The sequence below is a fragment of the Lithobates pipiens genome, unplaced genomic scaffold, assembly GCF_037356315.1.
Source record: "Lithobates pipiens isolate NorthernLeopardFrog02 unplaced genomic scaffold, aLitPip1_a1.2 Scaffold_8, whole genome shotgun sequence".
NCBI lineage: Eukaryota > Metazoa > Chordata > Amphibia > Anura > Ranidae > Lithobates > Lithobates pipiens.
Window position 1 is genome coordinate 667,072,710 of NW_027507903.1, and position 22,036 is coordinate 667,094,745.

The 22,036-nt window shown below is 44.6% G+C and overlaps 1 protein-coding gene across 1 annotated transcript; it reads right to left on the reverse strand.

Moving 5' to 3' along the window:
• Positions 1-4,328: 4,328 nt before the first annotated feature.
• Positions 4,329-6,112, reverse strand: LOC143961902 (E3 ubiquitin/ISG15 ligase TRIM25-like). The gene has a single exon (XM_077471234.1). It carries the CDS (start codon positions 6,095-6,097, stop codon positions 4,535-4,537), a length of 1,563 nt encoding a protein of 520 aa, XP_077327360.1. The 5' UTR covers positions 6,098-6,112; the 3' UTR covers positions 4,329-4,534.
• Positions 6,113-22,036: the final 15,924 nt, after the last annotated feature.

Below are 22,036 nucleotides of genomic sequence, written 5' to 3' on the forward strand. Positions count from 1 at the left end.
GCCCATGGGCAGGCCTTGGGGATTGTTGGTGGTCAGGCTCGGGGGGGGCAGGCCTAAAGTTTGGGTCCCTAAAGTAAGGGACCCAAAAATTCCCGATCAAAAGTTTATTCAACACAGATTCTTTTTTGTATTGGAACATTAAATAAGACACATATAAAGGTCATATTATGAGAAAAGCATATACATACCTTAGCTCGGCAGTGGGTGTGTGTGACCCCCTGGATGAGTTCACTACACAAAATTAGGCACAGCAAACAGCAGTGAAGGTGAAAAAACAAAAGGTGGGGTTTATTTACACTATATACAAGGGACAAATTACAAAAAGAAACATGAAGATAAATCCTTGCCAACTTGGCCGATTACTACACAAGCAGGTTTCCTATCTGTCAACTAGGTGCCGCCTTATGCTGCCCTCAGCATCTATCTCCCTGTTTTAGAGGTTTTGCCACACAGGCTTTGTCCCACTGCACAGGACAGGTATCAAGCTCCCCGGTCTACACAGAACTGTAAAATAATGCATTTGGGTGGCAAAAATATGAATGCAATCTATACACTAGGGGAAGAACCTCTGGGGGGGGGGGTTCTAGGATGGAAAAAGACCTGGGGGTCCTAGTAGATGACAGGCTCAGCAATGGCATTCAATGCCAAGCTGCTGCTAACAAAGCAAACAGAATATTGGCATTAAAAAGGGGATCAACTCCAGAGATAAAAAACGATAATTCTCCGGCTCTACAAGACTCTGGTCCGGCCGCACCTGGAGTATGCTGTCCAGTTCTGGGCACCAGTCCTCAGGAAGGATGTACTGGAAATGGAGCGAGTACAAAAAAGTGCCTGCCTGATGTCACAATACACAGATAAAAAGTACATAGAATTAAGTATAGAACACAAAAAAAATACAATCTATGTACTTGTTATCTATGTATAAAATAAAATTACATTTTTTATACAAAATATATGTTATTTTCCTGGTACTGAGATAGTCCATTTCCATTTCTTTATTGGAGACTCTTTTGGGTAACTACCTCTGCTCCCATTCTTTCGATTTAACAGGATGATGGCACCCCCTTTTGCCTCCTTATCTGAATTTCTAAACTCTTCTTCCATTGAGGCCCTCCCCTTATATGACATCACAGCTCGGACACAGACAATAAGTTGGGTTACAATCTGCGACTCTGTCTCAGGTCCGGCACTCTATACAATTCTTCACCGTCCCAGCTCACCACAAAGTGGGTTGAGGACACCAATATGAAAGGAGGGCTATGATGTGAAGGGGAAAATGTGATGTAGGAGGGGCCCGTATTGTGAAAGGGGAACTGAGAGGTATTGGGTTTACTGTAATGTGTGAAGTGTGATGTGAGGGTACTGTGATGTAAGGTGAGGGTTGGGGGTGGTGGCAGTTACGTGAAGAAGGGATTGAGGACACTGATGTGGGGAGCATAAGACAAGAGAAATGGTCGCACTCCGAGATTCCAAAGTTTGCTTGATGTTGCCTTTATTGTCACAAATTTGTCAGACAGACAGGAAAAGCAGTTGACGCGTTTCACAAGCGATAGCTTGCTAGTTCGCAACAAAGATAGCACCTGCCAGGCCAGATATTTAAGGAGTTTGCCCCAATCAGGCTACTCCCAAAAAACACCTGTCTCAGGAAGTGCTATGTGCAAAAACATTTCTACTGACATACTTAAAAACATTTCAATGTTTAAAAAAAAATAATATATATATATATATATATATATATATATATATATACAGAAACACTGACAGACTTCAAGAAAATGGTAAAATAAAAACAAAAAGTTTACAATTCATCAAATAAACAATGTATAGAATAAAAAACAAGGAACAAAATCCAAAAACAAAAAAAACTGAGAAAAGAAAAGCCAGTGTGTATCTATCTGGCCTCTTATCACCCAAAAAACCCAACATGTGCATATACATATAAGGGCACACATCAAAGACACCTGCTAAGTTAATATAAAATGTGTATGAAAACATGATAAATACACAGGTGTAGCTGGTAAAGGGCATAAGGATATAAAGAGGGGACCATGGTGTAAAGGCGGGGACTGTGATGTAAATGCGGGGACTGTGAAGTAAAAGCGGGGACTGTGATATAAAGGAGGGACTGTGATGTGATGAGGGGACTGTGGACACTGATGTAAAGGAGGGACTGTGTTGTAATGGGGAACTAAGGACACTGATGTAAAGATGGGACTATGATGTAAAGGAGGGACTGTAATTTGATGGGGGTAATGAGGACACTGATGTATAGGAGGGACTTTTATGTGATGGGGGACTGAGGACACTAATGTAAAGGAGGGACTGTGATGTAAAGGAGGGACTGTAATGTGGTAGGGGACTGAGGACACTGATGTAAAGGAGGGACTGTGATGTAAAGGAGGGACTGTAATGTGGTAGGGGACTGAGGACACTGATGTAAAGGAGGGACTGTGATGTAAAGGAGGGACTGTAATGTGATGGGGGGACTGAGGACACTGATGTAAAGGAGGGGCTGTGATTGGGGGACTGAGGATACGGATGTAAAGGAGAGACTTTAATGTGATTGGGGGGACTGAGGACACTGATGCAAAGGGGGGCTATGAAGTAAAAGGGGGGGGGGGGGCTGTGATGTGGTGGATCTGAGGAATAGCCACAAACTTGAGATTTGAACCTGTGCTCCAAGAAAATTTTACCGGACCTCTATGGATATTATTTCTATTCCCGCTTTAGAATATTGTGCTATCTGGTGGGGAATATCAGGAGGATGAGACTGGAGAAGTGGACTTTGATGTATGAGAGGACTATGACGTATGAGAGTACTGTGAGGTATGAGAGGACTAAGATGCATGAGAGGAATGTAAGGTATGAAAGGACTATGATGTATGAAAGGACTGTGACGTATGAGAGGACTATGATGTATGAGAGGACTGTAAGGTGTGAGAGGACTATGATGTATGAGAGGACTATGACGTATGAGAGGACTATGATGTATGAGAGGACTGTGAGTTATGAGAGGACTGTGAGGTATGAGAGGACTATGACGTATGAGAGGACTATGACGTATGAGAAGACTATGATGTATGAGAGGACTGTGACGTATGAGAGGACTATGACGTATGAGAGGGCTATGATGTATGAGAGGACTGTGACGTATGAGAGGACTATGACGTATGAGAGGACTGTGATGTATGAGAGGACTATGACGTATGAGAGGACTGTGATGTATGAGAGGAATATGATGTATGAGAGGAATATGATGTATGAGAGGACTGTAAGGTGTGAGAGGACTATGATGTATGAGAGGACTGTGATGTATGAGAGGACTGTGATGTATGAGAGGACTGTGATGTATGAGAGGACTATGACGTATGAGAGGACTATGACGTATGAGAGGACTATGATGTATGAGAGGACTGTGAGTTATGAGAGGACTGTGAGGTATGAGAGGACTATGACGTATGAGAGGACTATGACGTATGAGAAGACTATGATGTATGAGAGGACTGTGACGTATGAGAGGACTATGACGTATGAGAGGGCTATGATGTATGAGAGGACTGTGACGTATGAGAGGACTATGACGTATGAGAGGACTGTGATGTATGAGAGGACTGTGATGTATGAGAGGACTATGACGTATGAGAGGACTGTGATGTATGAGAGGAATATGATGTATGAGAGGACTGTAAGGTGTGAGAGGACTATGATGTATGAGAGGACTGCGATGTATGAGAGAACTGTGAGGTATGAGAGGACTGTGACGTATGAGAGGACTATGATGTATGAGAGAACTGTGAGGTATGAGAGGACTGTGACGTATGAGAGGACTATGATGTATGAGAGGACTGTGACGTATGAGAGGACTGTGATGTATGAGAGGACTATGACGTATGAGAGGACTGTGATGTATGAGAGGACTGTGACGTATGAGAGGACTGTGATGTATGAGAGGACTATGACGTATGAGAGGACTGTGATGTATGAGAGGACTATGACGTATGTGAGGACTATGAGGCGAATGGGGTATCCAGGAACACTGACATAAAAGGGAGGATGGTGGATCTAAGCCATAGTACACATATGAGAATCAAACTTCTGCTCCAAGACAATTTTACTGACTGGACCTCCATAAATTCAATACCCCTGCTTTAGACTATTGTGCTATCTGGTGGGGAAGATGAGGAGGTTGAGACCGGAGAACATGCTGCATAACAACATACATCTCAGTGCCGTTATCAGAGATGCATGTTGTGCTGCACAGTGCTGCACGGGGAGGTGCTGTAAATAGATAGATAGTCCACACCCCTTTCTCTCTGTTACTCCAGTAATTGGATAGATATTCCACCCAATTATGGTGATCAGTCAATGACAGAGGGAGAAATCTCACTTACATTTATTTATATTAGAAAAAAAAAACTGCAGGCCACCGACTGAAGTCACACCCACTGCCTTATCCTATTAATCAAATATTCCACCAATCCCACCCCCTCTTCGTGTGATGTCACCAGTCTCCGGGTAGAGTTTTCACATCTCCCTATTTCCCCCCACACATCTTTATACGTCCTCTTGCTACATATATCCCAGCATGGAGGGGCTCAGTGAAGGTGGTGGTGAAGGTGTGGAGATGTCGGATCGGGTCACACAGATCATAAATGGAGATCCGTCCGACCCCATAATCCAGATATATCCTGACTCTGTTACTGGGGATTTTGGTGGGTAAGGGGATCCATTTACTGTCATGTATCACCCCATACTGATCACCATCCCTGTACAAACACCAAGACCTGTTATTATTTCCAATCCCTGACTGCCCTCCTCTCCTGTCTATACTGGGGTAACACATCCCGACTATCCATCCATCTGATCCCCCGACATCCACTTCCCAGTAATGTCTCCCTGAGGAGAAACTCTGACTGCTCAACACCTGAGAATAACGCTGAAATCTCTCTGGTGTTTCTGGATAATTCTGTTTTCTATCTGACCAGGATACAGTTTTCCTGTCATCTGATATATGGAGATTATTATGAGCTGTATTTACATCCAGTAATATGTCTGCAGCTCCCTGTATATAGAAGTCTACATTTACCTCTGTTATTATATCAGATAATGTGTGTAATGTGTGTGATATCCCATCCACATCCAGACCCCCTCCATCATGGAGGAGCTCCTCATGTCTCTCTCTGTCCTCATTATCTCCATCCTCAGTATCACACAAGTCACCTGTGTCTGATTCCTGTAAGACAGTCAGTGGATCCGTCACGTTACACAGCTCCTCAATGTGACGCAACTTCCTGGACAGCTCCTCCTTCTTTATTTCCAGATCCCGGATGGAGATGGAGATCCGCTCTGCCCTCCCGGAGATTTCCCTCAGGACTCTCTTCTCCAGGTCTTCCAGACGTCTCCTGAGATCTCTAAACAGGACAGTGACTCTCTCGGTGTCACCAGCTGCTTTTTCTTCTACTTTCCTCCTGTGTTCCTGCAGACTCCATATTTCCTCCGTCTCCTTGCTCTTTGTCAGAAGTTTCTGCAGAACATTCCTCAGTGTCTTCTTCTTCTTCTCAGAAGCCTCATCCAGTGACTCCATCTCATGACCTTTATGTTCTCCAATCACACAAGACATACAGGCACAGGTCTCATCCTCAGTGCAGTAATACTCCAGGATCTTCTTATGGACGGGGCATTTCCTGCTCTCCATGGACAAGGTGGGGTCACATAAGATGTGTTCTGGGGACTTTTTGTGGACTCTCAAGTGTTTATCACACAGAGAAACCTCACAGAGCAGACAGGATCTAACAGCAGGTACAGGAGAGTCCACACAGTGAGTACAGAAGACCCCGGACTCCTCTACATCTGGCTGAGCAGACAGGAAATTCTCTACTATGTTACGCAGTGTTATGTTCCTCTGTAGTGCAGGCCGATCCTGAAACTTCTCTCGGCATTCAGGACAGGAATATCCTCCAGACCCCTCCTGTGTATCCAGCACACGATCAATACAGATCCGACAGAAGTTGTGTCCACATTTCAGGTTTACAGGATCTCTATAAATGTTCAGACAGATGGAACACTCCAACTCAGCTCTCAGATCAACAGACGCCATCGCTGACAGCAGAAGAGAGAAATGAAAGTATCTGACAACGGGGAAGAATGTAGTCGGGAGGAATCACATCCTCCTACACAGGGTGAATCTGGGCAGAAATATAATATTAGACACAGAGAGTGCTGACAGGGGAGTTTATTTCACAGTAACGTAAAGATAACCAAATTTTCCAACTTTGAGGCTCCATGCACACTCGCCTTAAAAAAAACGCCAGCTCCCTTAGCAGAAAAAAAACACTCAGGTTCGGTCCATGGAAGGAGGCATGCTGACTAGGGATTCATAAATTACCAGGGAATTTTGGAATACTTTGAGAATCTTTTTGACTCAAAAAGTTTATTTTTTTTCCCTTGCTTGCAAATGGAGGAAATATAACCTGCTTTTGCTATCAAGATCTTGACTGGCTCAAAATTTATTGATCTGGACTTTCTGTTCTTCCCAGTCTATTACCCTTCTCTATGCTCCCAAATGGCCCTGCTTGCCCTTCCTCCACTATTGATGACTGTATTTTTGAAATTTTGAAGTGATCAGTCTATACACACAGAGTTTATTGTAACAGAATCTCCTGAAGAAACCGTGAATGGCGAAACATGTAGAGAAACAATTTACTTCTGTTGATTTTTTTGTTACTGATGTACTGTGGTTTTACACTTTTTTCACCTATGTATTTTTAATTCAATAAATATTTTCTATTTTTCAAAATTTTGTATATGTGTGCGCTTTAAAAGTCCCAACTTCTCCCCTTCTATATTATTCTTCCAACAAGGGATGTGGCGCCTCAAACTGAGTCTTTCCAACAGACTAGCTCTAATGCCGCGTACACACGACCGGACTTTTCAACATCAAAGGTCCGACAGAACTATTCCGGCAGACCATTCGATCGTGTGTGGGCTGCAGCGGACTTTTGATTTGCAAAAGTCTGACAGACTTTAGAAATGGAACATGTTTCAAATTTTTCCACCGGAAATCTGCCGGACCCAGTTCCTACCGATAAATCCGCTCGTGTGTATGCTAGTCCGATGGACAAAAACCGACGCGAGGGCAGCTATTGGCTACTGGCTATGAACTTCCTTATTCTAGTCCGGTCGTACGTTATCACGTTCGAATCCGTCGGACTTTGGTGTGATTGTGTGTGGCCAAGTCCGTTCATTCGGAAAGTCCGTCAGAACTCTGTCAGAACTCCATCGAACGTCTGTTGGACCTAGTCCCTCAAAAAGTCCGGTCGTACGCGGCATTAAACTATACTTCTACTTTTGTACAGAGTTTACATGAGTTTAGGAGAGTTTTACGTTTTTCTGCCAGAAAGCTCCAATCAGAAACGCAAACCAGAAGGTTTTTTTTCCCTGTCTCTAAACATGGAGCTCAAAGTATGCCTCTAATTATCCTAATGTGCATGGACACATAGGATAACATTGAGCTGATTCTACAGACAGAACACAAAACTCCTGTAGAAGCAGTGATTTTTAGTGTGCATGGTGTTCCAGTGTGCATGGGGCCTGAAAGTAAGAACAAAAGAAAGATAGGTGAAGAAGAACACACCAAAGCCCCTTGCATATGGGATCGAGTTCCAGCTCTTTCGTTTTCCCAGGTAGCAGAGGATAAATTATGGCTGAACAGGGCTGAACGCTCCTCTACTGCCTTAGGGAGATAGGAGGCCCAGGGCCTCAAAATCACCATGTCTTTATGAAGAAGCCAGATAGCGCTTTCAGTTCTGAAACCTATCTCATTTACATAATACTATGGGAAAATCTACCTTATGAGTAAGGTCTGCCAAGGTTATAATGGAAATGGGTAGAAAAAAGATGTTTCTGTAAAGCTGACATGTCCCACAATGAGACAGGTGAATGAAAGGGAGCAATGTGAGCAACCCCTTGAAGAAAGGCCTTTACCAGGAAATATTTGGCCAGCAGTCTCTGAAAGAGAATGGTTAATGCCGAAACTTGACCCTTAAGAAGTACTCAAACCTAATTACTGCTCCAGTTCTGACTGTAGAAAGAACAGAATATGTCCTGTGGAGTATCATCTAGGATAAAAGTTCTGTGCCTCATACGTATGTGAAGCCTTCCATGGTGGTAAACCTTGCAAGAGGCTGATTTCCTAGCCTTATGCAGCACAGGAATAATTGAGTCAGAAAGACCCGATCTTTCAGAACTTGGGTTTTACAAGTCAGGCCATTAAAGCCAATGAACATGAAGCAGGATGATAGACCAATCCTTGAGACAGCAGGTCTGATTGGTCTGGAAATGCCCACAGAGTGTCTCCTAGGAGTTGGAGTATCTCCAAGTACCAAGTTGATCTGGACCAATTTGGTGCTACCAAGATCACTGGAATGCCCTCTATCTTGATCCTGCAGAGCATTGGAGAATCAATAGTAAAGGGAGGGTGTATATTACCTGGAACCAATCACATGGGGTCACCAGTGTGTCCACTGCAAAGGTCCTTGGAAATCCCTGGTCCTGGCCACAAACCTGTCCACTTTTATGCTTAATTTGAATGGCGACAGATCTGCATCGGTGTCCTCCAGTGGTGACAGATGACCTGGAACAGCTCAGGGTGAACTGTCTATTTCCATGCATCTAGGCTCTGATAACTGAGGAAGTCTGCCAGACAATTGTATATCCTAGGAATGTGAACTGCAGACAAGACTGGAACTTTTAACCCAAGCCATGATTGGATCCTTGTCTCAAACCGCAATGTGACTTCTTTTTCAGACCTGATGGTTTATGTAGGTCACGCCTGTGACCAGTGGCGACTGGTGAAGTTTTAGGACGAGGGGGCACCAGACCCTGCCCTTCCTTTTTGACCAAGCCCACTTCTTATAAGCCCCACCCCTTATGGAATCCTCCCACTCTGTTCCCTGTATTCCACTTGCTTCCACCCATAGTGTCAGGACTATACAGCTCAGCATCACAGGACAGACTATACAGCCCCAGAACCACAGAACAGGAGTATACAGCCCCAAAATCACAGGAAAGAGTATACAGCTCATCATCACAGGACAGAGAATAAAGCTCAGCCTAACAGATCAGGGTATATAGCTTAGTCTCACAGATCAGGGTATATATCTCAGCATTACAGATCAGGGTATATAGCTCAGCATCACAGATCAGGGTATATAGCTTAACGTCACAGATCAGGGTCTATAGCTCAGCATTATAGATCAGGGTATACAGCTCAGCATTACAGATCAGGAAATATAGATCAACATCACAGATCAGGGTATATAGCTCAGCATTACAGATCAGGGTATACAGCTCAGCATTACAGATCAGGGTATATAGCGCAACATCACGGGTCAGGGTATACAGCTCAGCATTACAGATCAGGGTTTATAGCTCAACATCACAGATCCGAGTATACAGCTCAGTATTACAGATCAGGGTATATATCTCAGCCTCACAGACCACGGTATATATCTCAACATCACAGATCAGGGTATATAGCTCAGCCTTACAGATCAAGGTATATAGATCAACACCACAGATGAGGTTATATAGCTCAGCATTACAGATCAGGGAGTTTATAGCTCAACATTACAGATCAGGGAATATAGCTCAGCATCACAGACCAGAATATATAGCTCAGCATTACAGATCAGGGTATATAGATGAGCCTCACAGATCAGGGTATATAGATCAGCCTCATAGATCAGCATATATATCTCAGCATTACAGAACAGGGTATATATCTCAACATCACAGATCAGGGTATTTAGCTCAGCCTTACAGATCAAGGTATATAGCTCAACGCCACAGATCAGGGTATATAGCTCAGCATTACAGATCAGGGTGTTTATAGCTCAACATCACAGATCAGGGAATATAGCTCAGCATCACAGATCAGGGTATATAGCTCAGCATTACAGATCAGGGTATATAGATCAGCCTCACAGATCAGGGTATATAGATCAGCCTCAAAGATCAGCATATATAGCTCAGCCTCACAGATAAAGATATATAGCTCAACATCACAGATCAGGGTATATAGCTCAGCATTACAGATCAGGGTATATAGCTCAGCATTACAGATCAGGGTATACCGCTCAGCATTACAGAACAGGGTATTTAGCTCAGGCTCACAGATCAGGGTGTATAGCTCAACATTACAGAACAGGGTATACAGCTCAACAGTACAGATCAGGGTATATAGCTCAGCATCACAGATCAGAGTATATAGCTCAACATCACAGATCAAAGTAATTAGCTCAGGATTACAGATCAGGGTATACAGCTCAGAAAAGCATTGGAGAATCCATAGCAAAGGGAGAGTGTATATTACCTGGAACCACTGTAAAGGTCTTTGGATTCCTGGTCCTGCCCACAAACCTGTCCACTTTTATGCTTAATTTGAATGGCAACAGATATCTGGTGTCCTCCAGTGGTGAAAGATGTCCTCCAGTGGTGAAAGACTGTCTATTCCCATGCATCTAGGCTCTGACAACTGAAGAAGTCTGCCAGACAATTGTATATCCTGGGAATGCGAACTGCAGGCAAGGCTTGAACATGACTTCCACAGATCAGGGTATATAGCTCAGCATTACAGATCAGGGTATATAGCTCAGAATCACAGATCAGGGTATATAGCTTAGCATTACAGATCAGGGTATATAGCTCAGCCTCACAGATCAGGGTATACAGCTCAGCATTACAGATCAGGGTATATAGCTCAGCCTCACAGATCAGAGTATATAGCTCAGCATTTCAGACCAGGGTATATAGCTCAACATCACAGATCAGGGTATATAGCTCAGCATTTCAGACCAGGGTATATAGCTCAACATCACAGATCAGGGTATATAGCTCAGCCTCACAGATCAGGGTATATAGCTCAACATCACAGATCAGGGTATATGGCTCAGCATTACAGATCACGGTATACAGCTCAGAATTACAGATTAGGGTATACAGCTCAGCCTCACAGATCAGGGTATAGCTCAGCATCACAGATCAGGGTATACAGCTCAGCCTGAAAGATCAGGGTATATAGCTTAACATCCCAGATCAGGGTATACAGTTCAGCATTACAGATCAGGGTATATAGCTCAGCCTCACAGATCAGCGTATATAGCTCAGCATTACAGATCAGGGTATATAGCTCAACATCACAGATCACTGTATATGGCTCAGCATTACAGATCAGGGTATGCAGCTCAGCATTACAGATTAGGGTATACAGCTCAGCCTCACAAATTAGGGTATATAGCTCAGCGTTACAGATCAGGGTATACAGCTCAGCATTACAAAACAGGGTATATAGCTCAGCCTCCCAGATCAGGGTATATAGCTCAACATCCCAGATCAGGGTATATAGCTCAGCATTACAGATCAGGGTATACAGCTCAGCATTACAGATCAGAAAATATAGCTCAACATCACAGATCAGGCTATATAGCTCAGCATTACAGATCAGGGTATATAGCTCAGTATTACAGATCAGGGTATATAGCTCAACATCACAGATCAGGGTATACAGCTCGGCATTACAGATCAGGGTATATAACTCAGCATTACAGACCAGGGTATATAGCTCAGCATTACAGATCAGAGTATACAGTTCAGCCTCACAGATCTGGGTATATAGCCCAGCATTATAGATCAGGGTATATAGCTCAGCCTCAAAGATCAGGGTATATAGCTCAGCATCTCAGATCATGGTATACAGCTCAGCATTACAGATCGGGGTATATAGCACAGTCTCACAGACCAGAGTATCAGAATGGGGGTCGCCAGACCTCGCCTTTCCTTTTTTACCCATCCCACTTCTTATAAGCCCCACCCCTTATAAAATCCACCCACTCTGTTCCCTGTATTCCACTTGCTTCCACCCACAGTGTCAGGAGTATACAGCTCAGCATCACAGGACAGAGTATACAGCCCCAGAATCATAGAAAAGGAGTATGCAGGCCCAAAATACAGATCAAGGTATATAGCTTAGCCTCACAGAACCGGGTATATAGCTCAGCATTACAGATCAGGGTATATAGCTCAACATCACAGATCAGGGTATATAGCTCAATATCACAGATCAGGGTATATGGCTCAGCATTACAGATCAGGGTATACAGCTCAGCATTACAGATTAGGGTATACAGCTCAGCCTCACAAATTAGGGTATATAGCTCAGCATTATAGATCAGGGTATACAGCTCAGCATTACAGATCAAGGTATATAGCTAAGCCTCACAGAACCGGGTATATAGCTCAGCATTGCAGATCAGTGTATATAGCTCAACATCACAGATCAGGGTATATGGCTCAGCATTACAGATCAGGGTATACAGCTCAGCATTACAAATTAGGGTATACAGCTCAGCCTCACAAATTAGGGTGTATAGCTCAGCATTACAGATCAGGGTATACAGCTCTGCATTACAGAACAGGGTATATAGCTCAGCCTCCCAGATCAGGGTATATAGCTCAACATCCTAGATCAGGGTATATAGCTCAGCATTACAGATCAGGGTATACAGCTCAACATTACAGATCAGAAAATATAGCTCAACATCACAGATCAGGTTATATAGCTCAGCATTACAGATCAGGGTATATAGCTCAGCATTACAGATCAGGGTATATAGCTCAACATCACAGATCAGGGTATACAGCTCAGCATTACAGATCAGGGTATATAACTCAGCATTACAGACCAGGGTATATAGCTCAGCATTACAGATCAGAGTATACAGTTCAGCCTCACAGATCAGGGTATATAGCCAGCATTATAGATCAGGGTATATAGCTCAGCCTCAAAGATCAGGGTATATAGATCAGCATCTCAGATCATGGTATACAGCTCAGCATTACAGATCGGGGTATATAGCACAGTCTCACAGACCAGGGTATCAGAATGGGGGTCGCCAGACCCCGCCCTTCCTTTTTTACCCATCCCACTTCTTATAAGCCCCACCCCTTATAAAATCCACCCACTCTGTTCCCTGTATTCCACTTGCTTCCCCCCACAGTGTCAGTAGTATACAGCTCAGCATCACAGGACAGAGTATACAGCCCCAGAATCATAGAAAAGGAGTATGCAGCCCCAAAATACAGATCAAGGTATATAGCTCAGCCTCACAGAACCGGGTATATAGCTCAGCATTACAGATCAGGGTATATAGCTCAACATCACAGATCAGGGTATATAGCTCAACATCACAGATCAGGGTATATGGCTCAGCATTACAGATCAGGGTATACAGCTCAGCATTACAGATTAGGGTATACAGTTCAGCCTCACAAATTAGGGTATATAGCTCAGCATTATAGATCAGGGTATACAGCTCAGCATTACAGATCAAGGTATATAGCTCAGCCTCACAGAACCGGGTATATAGCTCAGCATTACAGATCAGGGTATATAGCTCAACATCACAGATCAGGGTATATGGCTCAGCATTACAGATCAGGGTATACAGCTCAGCATTACAAATTAGGGTATACAGCTCAGCCTCACAAATTAGGGTATATAGCTCAGCATTACAGATCAGGGTATACAGCTCAGCATTACAGAACAGGGTATATAGCTCAGCCTCCAAGACCAGGGTGTATAGCTCAACATCCCAGATCAGGGTATATAGCTCAACATCCCAGATCAGGGTATACAGCTCAGCATTACAGACCAGGGTATATAGCTCAGCATTACAGATCAGAGTATACAGTTCAGCCTCACAGATCAGGGTATATAGCCCAGCATTACAGATCAGGGTATATAGCTCAGCCTCAAAGATCAGGGCATATCAGCATCTCACATCATGGTATACAGCTCAGCATTACAGATCGGGGTATATAGCTCAGTCTCACAGACCAGGGTATCAGAATGGGGGTTGCCAGACCCCGCCCTTCCTTTTTTACCCATCCCACTTCTTATAAGCCCCACCCCTTATAAAATCCACCCACTCTGTTCCCTGTATTCCACTTGCTTCCACCCACAGTGTCAGCAGTATACAGCTCAGCATCACAGGACAGAGTATACAGCCCCAGAATCATAGAACAGGAGTATGCAGCCCCAAAATCACAGGACAGAGTATACAGCTCAACATCACAGATCAGGGTATATAGCCCAGCCTCACAGATCAAGGTATATAGTTCAACACCACAGATCAGAGTATATAGCTAAGAATTACAGATCAGGGAGTTTATAGGTCAACATCACAGATCAGGGTATATAGCTCAGCATTACAGATCAGGGTATACAGCTCAGCCTCACAGATCAGGGTATGTAGCTCAGCCTCACAGATCAAGATATATAGCTCAACATCACAGATAGAATGGTATCGGGAGATGAGATTTCTTCAGGTTTGCTGAACATGCGTGATAGCGCATCAGGTTTTGTATTCTTCGATCCGGGCCTGAATGTTAAGTGGAAAGTGAATCTAGAAAAGAATAGTGCCCACTTGGCTTGTCGGGGTTTCAATCTTTTTGCTGTTCTTAAATACTCGAGGTTCTTATGATCTGTATAGATCAAGATTGGGTGTGCAGCCCCTTCTAGCAGGTACCTCCATTCCTCCAAAGCGGCTTTGATGGCCAAAAGTTCACGGTCCCCAGCGTCGTAGTTCCTTTCAGCATTTGACAGCTTGCGGGAAAAAAAAGCAACTGGATGCAGTAGAGCCTTAGCTCCCTGCCTCTGAGATAATATTGCTCCGACCACTGTTTCTGAGGCATCTACTTCCAAGACATAGGGCAGGGCTGGATCAGGGTGTTTCAGGACAGATGTAGATGTGAAAAGTCTTTTTAGAGTGTCAAAAGCTTTCTGAGCTTCCGGAGACCAAGAGAATCTTGTACCTTGCTTGGTTAAACTTGTAATGGGGGATATGATTGCAGAAAAATTTCTGATGAATTTTCGATAAAAATTTGCAAACCCCACGAAACATTGGACACCCTTCCTATCAATGGGAGCAGGCCAATCCAGGATGGCTGTAACCTTCTGGGGATCCATCTGGATGCCTTCAGTGGAAATGATTAAACCCAGGAATTGGATGCTTTGGCGTTCAAATACGCATTTCTCTGGTTTTGCATACAGTCTGTGTTGTCGAAGGCGACTCAATACATTTTTGACGTGACTACGGTGGTGATCTAGAGAGGGAGAGAAGATTAGTATATCATCAAGATAAACGACAACAAAAAGATCCAGGAAATCTCGGAAGACATCATTGATGAAGTGCTGAAAAGTAGCGGGAGCATTGTAAAGTCCAAAGGGCATTACGAGGTATTCGAAATATCCAAACCGTGTGCGGAACGCCGTCTTACATTCATCCCCCTCTCATATGCGAACCAGGTTATAAGCACCCCGAAGATCCAATTTTGTGAAAATAGTGGCCGTACCGAGTCGCTGGAACAGTTCAGGCACAAGTGGAAGAGGGTAACATTTTTTTACAGTGATCTTGTTAAGTTCACGGTAGTCCACACAGGGGCGTAATGAGTGGTCCTTTTTTTCTACAAAGAAGATCCCCGCTCCAGCAGGAGATGTGGAAGGGCGAATGAACCCCTTTTTAACCACTACAATACAGGGCACTTTCACCCCCTTCCTTCCCAGCCCAATTTTCAGCTTTCAGCGCTCTAGCGCTTTCAGTGACAATTGCGCGGTCATGCTACACTGTACCCAAATGAAATTGTTATCATTTTGTTCGCACAAATAGAGCTTTATTTTGGTGTTATTTATTCACGACTCCGTTTTTTTTTTTGCGATATAAGCGCAAAAATAGCGGAAATTTGGAAAAAAAACAATATTTTCTTTTTTCTATTTGAAAAGAAATCCAATAAAATCAAATTTTGTCATAAATTTAAGCCAAAATGTATTCTGCTACATGTTTTTGGTAAAAAAAATTCTGTTAAGTGTATAATAATTGGTTTGTGTGATCACGGACATATGTACGCAAATGATCATGTACATATGTGTGCAGGTGATCACGTACATATGTGTGCAGATAATCATTGGGACATGTGATTTTAGTGGGACATATGTGGGGGACATGTTTTTATTATTAGGGACATGTGTTTTTATTATTTGGGGACATGTATGTTTTGGGGACATGTGTGTTATGGGGACATATGTGGGGACTGTGTTTGTACTGTGTGCTGTGTTGTGTGTTTACACTACACTGATGATCAGTGAGTAAAAAGCTGTAAAAAGCAGCCCATACTCACTGATCATCAGCCGGCTGCAGCGTTCTGCTCTCCTCTCCTCAGCGGTGACTTCCGTGTGAGGAGAGGAGAGCCGATTGCCTAGCAACCGGCTGTTTGTTTACATCACATGACGGCCGTGATTGGACACGGCCGTCATGTGATCAGGAGGGCCAATCACAGAGCCCTCCTGCCGATCTGAGATGTGCCGTGTCCGGGTGACACGAGCACATCGGGATCGCGCCGCTGCGCGGGCGCGTGGGTGCGCGCGCGCGCGATCCCGCTACTCCTGAAGGACGTTCCTGAACGTCCTATCAGGAGTAGACGGCTCCCACCCGGCCGTATATATGCATTGGCCGGGTGGGAAGTGGTTAAGGTTCTCATCAATGTAGTCTTTCAAAGCAACAAGTTCAGATTCAGATAGAGGAAAGATCCTGCCAAAAGGAACTTCAACCCCAGGGAGGAGCTCAATTGGACAGTCATAGGCCCTGTGAGGAGGAAGCGTTTCTGCCCCCTTTTTGCTGAAAATGTCCAAAAAGTCGTGGTATGCCACTGGAACAACTTGGCGAGCTTCGGACTCCACATCGATGCACAGCAGGTTCTGATGATTCTCTTGCCAGCAATGCTGAAGGCAATAGGGGGAAAGAAACTTGATTTCTTCCGTAACCCAGTAAATGTGAGGGTTATGAGCTTTTAACCAAGGCATACCCAGAATGATTGGGAACAGAGGGGAGGCAATGGCATCTAGGCGTAGAAGCTCTTGATGGTTCTTGGCAATGGTGGTGGATAACGGGATGGTTTTATGAGTAACCAATCCAGATTTAATGGTGGATCCGTCTGCCAGATGTACAGAAAGTCTCTGAGCCTTGGGTAGTAGAGGAATGTGATGTTTGGCAGCAAAAGCTAAATCTATGAAACAGCTGCAAGCCCCAGAGTCAATTATAGCGGGAGTCTGGATAACTCCTCCTGGGAGCTGCAACAAAATGGAAAGAGCAAGATGAGCAGAGTTATTGGGTAGAGATGGAGGAGAAGCGGATGTAACTGAGAGGCACTTACGGATTTTAACTGGGCAAGACCTCACATAATGTCCTGATCCTCCACAGTACAGGCAAAGATTTAGCTGGCGTCTGCGCTGGCGTTCTTCCGTAGTCAAAGAAGGGTGGAGGAGACCAAGTTGCATGGGTTCAGATGCATCTGAAGCGGATGTGGCAGGAGCAGGTGAAGCGGGACTGAAAGAACCAGGCACTCTTGGAAGCATCCATACTGGGCGTGACTGGTCGGTGGCTCGTTCCGACCCACGTTCCCTTAGGCGACGGTCAATCTGGATTGACAAATTTATAAGTGTCTCCAAGGTGGAAGGAACACCTGTTCGTGCTAGCTCGTCCTTGAGCTGATCAGAAAGGCCCATGTGAAACTGGTAACGCAGGGCAGCATCGTTCCAGCTGGTATCGGAACTCCATCGCCTAAATTCAGAAACATTGTCCTCCACGGCCCTGCAACCCTGCCGAAGCATGTGAAGAGCAGCTTCCGCAGTAGCGGCTTGCGGGGGGTCTTCATATAGCTGAGCCATGGCTCCAAAAAAAGAGGCTAAGTCTGTCAGAGACGTGGCCTTTTGTTCAAGGAGCCGGTGGGCCCAGGCCTGCGGTTCCCCCTGAAGCAAGGAAATGACAAACCCGACCTTGGTGGCTTCCAGGGAGAAGGTGCGTGGTTGTAGCGAAAAATAGAGTTTGCATGCGTTGCGAAAGGCTCTGAACTTGTTGCGTTCTCCTTGGAACTTTTCAGGAGTTGGAACTCTGGGTTCAGGTGGTAGCATAACAACTGCGGGGGTTGCTGACATCCCAGAAGTGGAAGGTGCTTGAGCAGGAGCAGAGGCAGACAAGGTCTGTATTTGGCCTTCCAGCTGGGTATAACCCTGTTGTAAGTCTTTTACGGCTTGGGTTAATCCAGCTAGGTGTTGGCAGAGTTCCTCCATAGGAGAGGGTCCTCGCACAGGCTCGGACATGGCTGTCTGCTACTGTCACGTACCTGGTGATGGAGCCTGATATGCAGAGGACGGCCTCTCTTACAACTCTGACTTGGAGCCCCTGATAGAGCTGACAGGAAGCACCGAGATGCAGAGTCGCACGAGTGCCTGGTGGGATTGCTGAACCTGGAGCTGGATCGGAGCACTCGGCCGGGCTGTAGAGGTGTCTGTAGAACTCCCAGAGCAGTGATAGGCAGGTAGCTGGAACAAGTAGACAACTGATCCCCACAGGCAGGAGTGCAGATGCAGCAGAAGGGATGGTGGCACCCTCAAGGCTGAAGAGAAGGCAAGTACAGGCAGGCCGGGTCATACACAGCGGGCACGTCAGGAACAGGGGCTGAAGCAGAAGCAGAATCAGATTACAGGCCGGGTCGTCAACAGGCTGGCAGCGGAGTAGCAGAAGGAGCAGGCAGGTGCGGAGTGGGGGACAAGCCGGGGTCGGATGCAGGCAGGAAACAGGAACGTCAGGAAGCAAGCCGGGTCACAACAGGAACAGAAGTCAGGTAGCTAATTGCAGGTTACACAGAGAACGCTGTAGAGCAGACAGCACTGAGCCTGGAAACTGGCTGAGTTTAAATAGCCTGTTTGGGCGGACAAAGCTGTCACATGGTGCGTGCACACCAATGGCATCCTGACAGGGGCAGAGGTAATAGGTCATCTTCTTCTGCAGCCATCTTGGGTGCTGGCATGCCCTTCCTGACAGAACTGTAAAGAAAATTTGGAAGTTCTGTATATAATTGTATTCTATTTTATTTGTATTGCACACTGTCCTCACTGTGCGCACGGCACTGATAATGTTTTCAATACATGTTTGCATTCTTTCGAGTCTTGATTAGAATTAGCCTGCCTATGTTACGCCCCTTGTTATCATAAAAGTACAATTGTAATATTAATATCATGTGTATAAACCTTCAATTGCGTCATAATAAAGCAGAACAGTTATTTGGAAAGATGCAGAGTGTATCTTTTGTGTCTGTTCCCTACTGCAGTAGTTATTATTAATTTGGAACCACTAATCAATATAGGATAGGAGTTGCCTATCGATAAATTCCCATGTCAGAACAAAGAGAATTCAATGTTAATATTTATAGTCCCTGGGGTAGGATTGAGAGGCCATATCCATCCTAATGCCCTGGACATTCCGACAACAAAATCCATGGATTTTTTCCGACTGATGTTGGCTCAAACTTGTCTCGCATACACACGGTCCCACAAATCTTGTCGGAAATTACGATCGCCAAGAACGCGGTGACGTACAACACGTACAACGAGCCGAGAAAAATTAAGTTCAATAGCCAGTACGGCTCTTCTGCTTGATTCTGAGCATGCGTGGAATTTCGTGCGTCGGAATTGTGTACACGCGATCGGAATTTCCGACAACGGATTTTGTTGTCGGAAAATTTGAGATCCAGATCTCAAATTTTGTGTCGGAAATTCCGATGGAAAAAGTCCGATGGAGCCTACACATGGTCGGAATTTCTGACAACCAGCTCCCATAGAATATTTTCTGTCGGAAAATCCGACCGTGCACGGGGCATAAGACTGTATAGGAGGATCACAGTGGGATAGGGCCAATATAGTCTGACATGCAGGAGTAGCCAAAAGTCATGGTTCCCCCGAGATTTTTCCAATAAATAGTCCACAATATCGAAAAATATGTATAAGATCAGGATTTCTAACACCATGTAGCAACAATAATAGAACGGCCGCGGCCTGGGTATTCCAATCCACCCAGCAGGCTTATAGGGCTAAGGGCTTGGCTCCTTCAGAGGTGGTGAAGGCTCATTCCCCCAGGGGTACGACCCCCCACGGCCTGGGTCTTCCAATCCACCCAGCAGGCTTACAGGGCTAAGGGCTTGGCTCCTCCAGAGGTGGTGACGGCTCATTCCCCCAGGGGTACGACCCCTGCGGCCTGGGTCTTCCAATCCACCCAGCAGGCTTATAGGGCTAAGGGCTTGGCTCCTCCAGAGGTGGTGACTGCTCATTCCCCCAGGGGTATGGCAGCTTCCTGGGCAGGAACCCGGCATGTGGCTCCAGATGTCATCTGCAAAGCGGCCTTGTGGGCCTCCATTAATACCTTTATGTCAGAGTATTGCATAGAACCTGCTTCTCTATCATCTGTGAAATTTGATTTAAGAATCCTGTCGGTTGACGGGGCAAATTACATTTTTTTTTCGATCAGGATACCGTGTGGTTTGGCTAGTTATTTCCCACATGTAGACTGCCATGGAGTCTGTCAGGAAAACTGAAAATTTCCTATAAAATACTTACCGTAATTTTCCTTTCCTGATGGATTCCATGGCAGACGGAGTTTCCACCCATTGGTTAAGTGTTGGGTAGTTACGGAATGCAGTCTCTGGCTGTGAGCTCAAATTTATGGAAGTGGGGTCCTATAGCATTGGAGCGTAGGCTGGGTTAGTCCACACGTAGACTGCCATGGTGTCCATCAGGAAAGGAAAATTACGGTAAGTATTTTTTTGCCTTTTTCATCTTATTTTTATTCTATTTTTTCAAAAGAATTCCTTATTTTTACAATTTTTTTCACAACAAATAAACATACACTCCTTTCTTCTAATTTTCACCACAAAGTGTCTTCCATTATTTTAATCATTATTCATCTGTTTTTTGCTTATTCTGTTATTGTTATCATTACATTGCATTTCTTTATGATCACCATTACATTTTTATTTTATTTTCCCACAAAAAATTTTTTTTAATTTTTCACTTCTTTCACTTTTCAATTCTTAACTACTTTCTTACAGGGCACTTATACCCCCTTCTTGCCCAGGCTGATTTTCAGCTTTTAGCACTGTCACACTTACAATGACAATTGCGTGGTCATGCTACACTGTACCCATATGAAGTTTTTATCATTTTTTTTCACAAAAATAGAGCTTTATTTTAGTGGTATTTAATCACTAATGTTTTTTTTTTTTTTTTGGCAAAAAAATACAGATTTAGATATTTTGAAAAAAAACATTTTTTTCAGATTTTGTTATAAAATTTTGGAAACAGGTAATTTTTCTCCTCCACTGATGGGCGCTGATGTTGCGGCACTGATCAGGAGGCACTGATGATGCAGCACTGATAGGCAGCATTGATGGGCAATGATGAGGGAGCACTAGAGGGCACTGATCAGGAGGCACAGATGAGGCTGCACTGATAGGCGGCACATCAGGAGGCACTGATGAGACTGCACTGATAGGCGGCATTGGTGGGCACTGATGATGAGGCACTGATTGTCAGCACTGATGGGCACTAATACTGATAGATGGCACTGGGAGCACTGATTAGCAGCACTAATAGGTGGCACTGATTAGCAGTACTGATGGGCACTGATAGGTGGCACTGGCGGGCATGGATTTTCAGCACTAGAGGACACTGATTAGCAGCACTAGTTGGCACTTAGGGGACCGCTGTCCCTCTAACAGAAGACAGCTTTACACGCTGACAATGTGAAGAGAAAAAGAAGCCGTAATCGCCTTCTGTTTACTTCCATAATCAGCTGACAGCTGATCACATGGTAAAGGGCCTGCTGTGATTGGCCCTTTACCCTGCTCTGTGATCAGCCGAGTCTGAAGTACATTGATGCCCCCCCGGCATTTGAGGTCCAGGCTGTAGCTGTCTTTCGGACGTTAAGTGGTTAAAAAAATCTTAACTTTTTTTTTTTGCATTACTTTTCAGCATAATTTCAGACATTCTTCAATAATCACCCATTCCTTTTTTTATCGTCCCCTCACATATTGTCAGTTTTCAATGTAATTCCCAAATTTTTCATTTATTCACTTCATCACCTGCATCACT

What these genes read in the sequence shown, in the direction of transcription:
- LOC143961902 (XM_077471234.1), bottom strand. Translation starts at nt 6,097, where the DNA reads ATGGCGTCTGTTGATCTGAGAGCTGAGTTGGAGTGTTCCATCTGTCTG.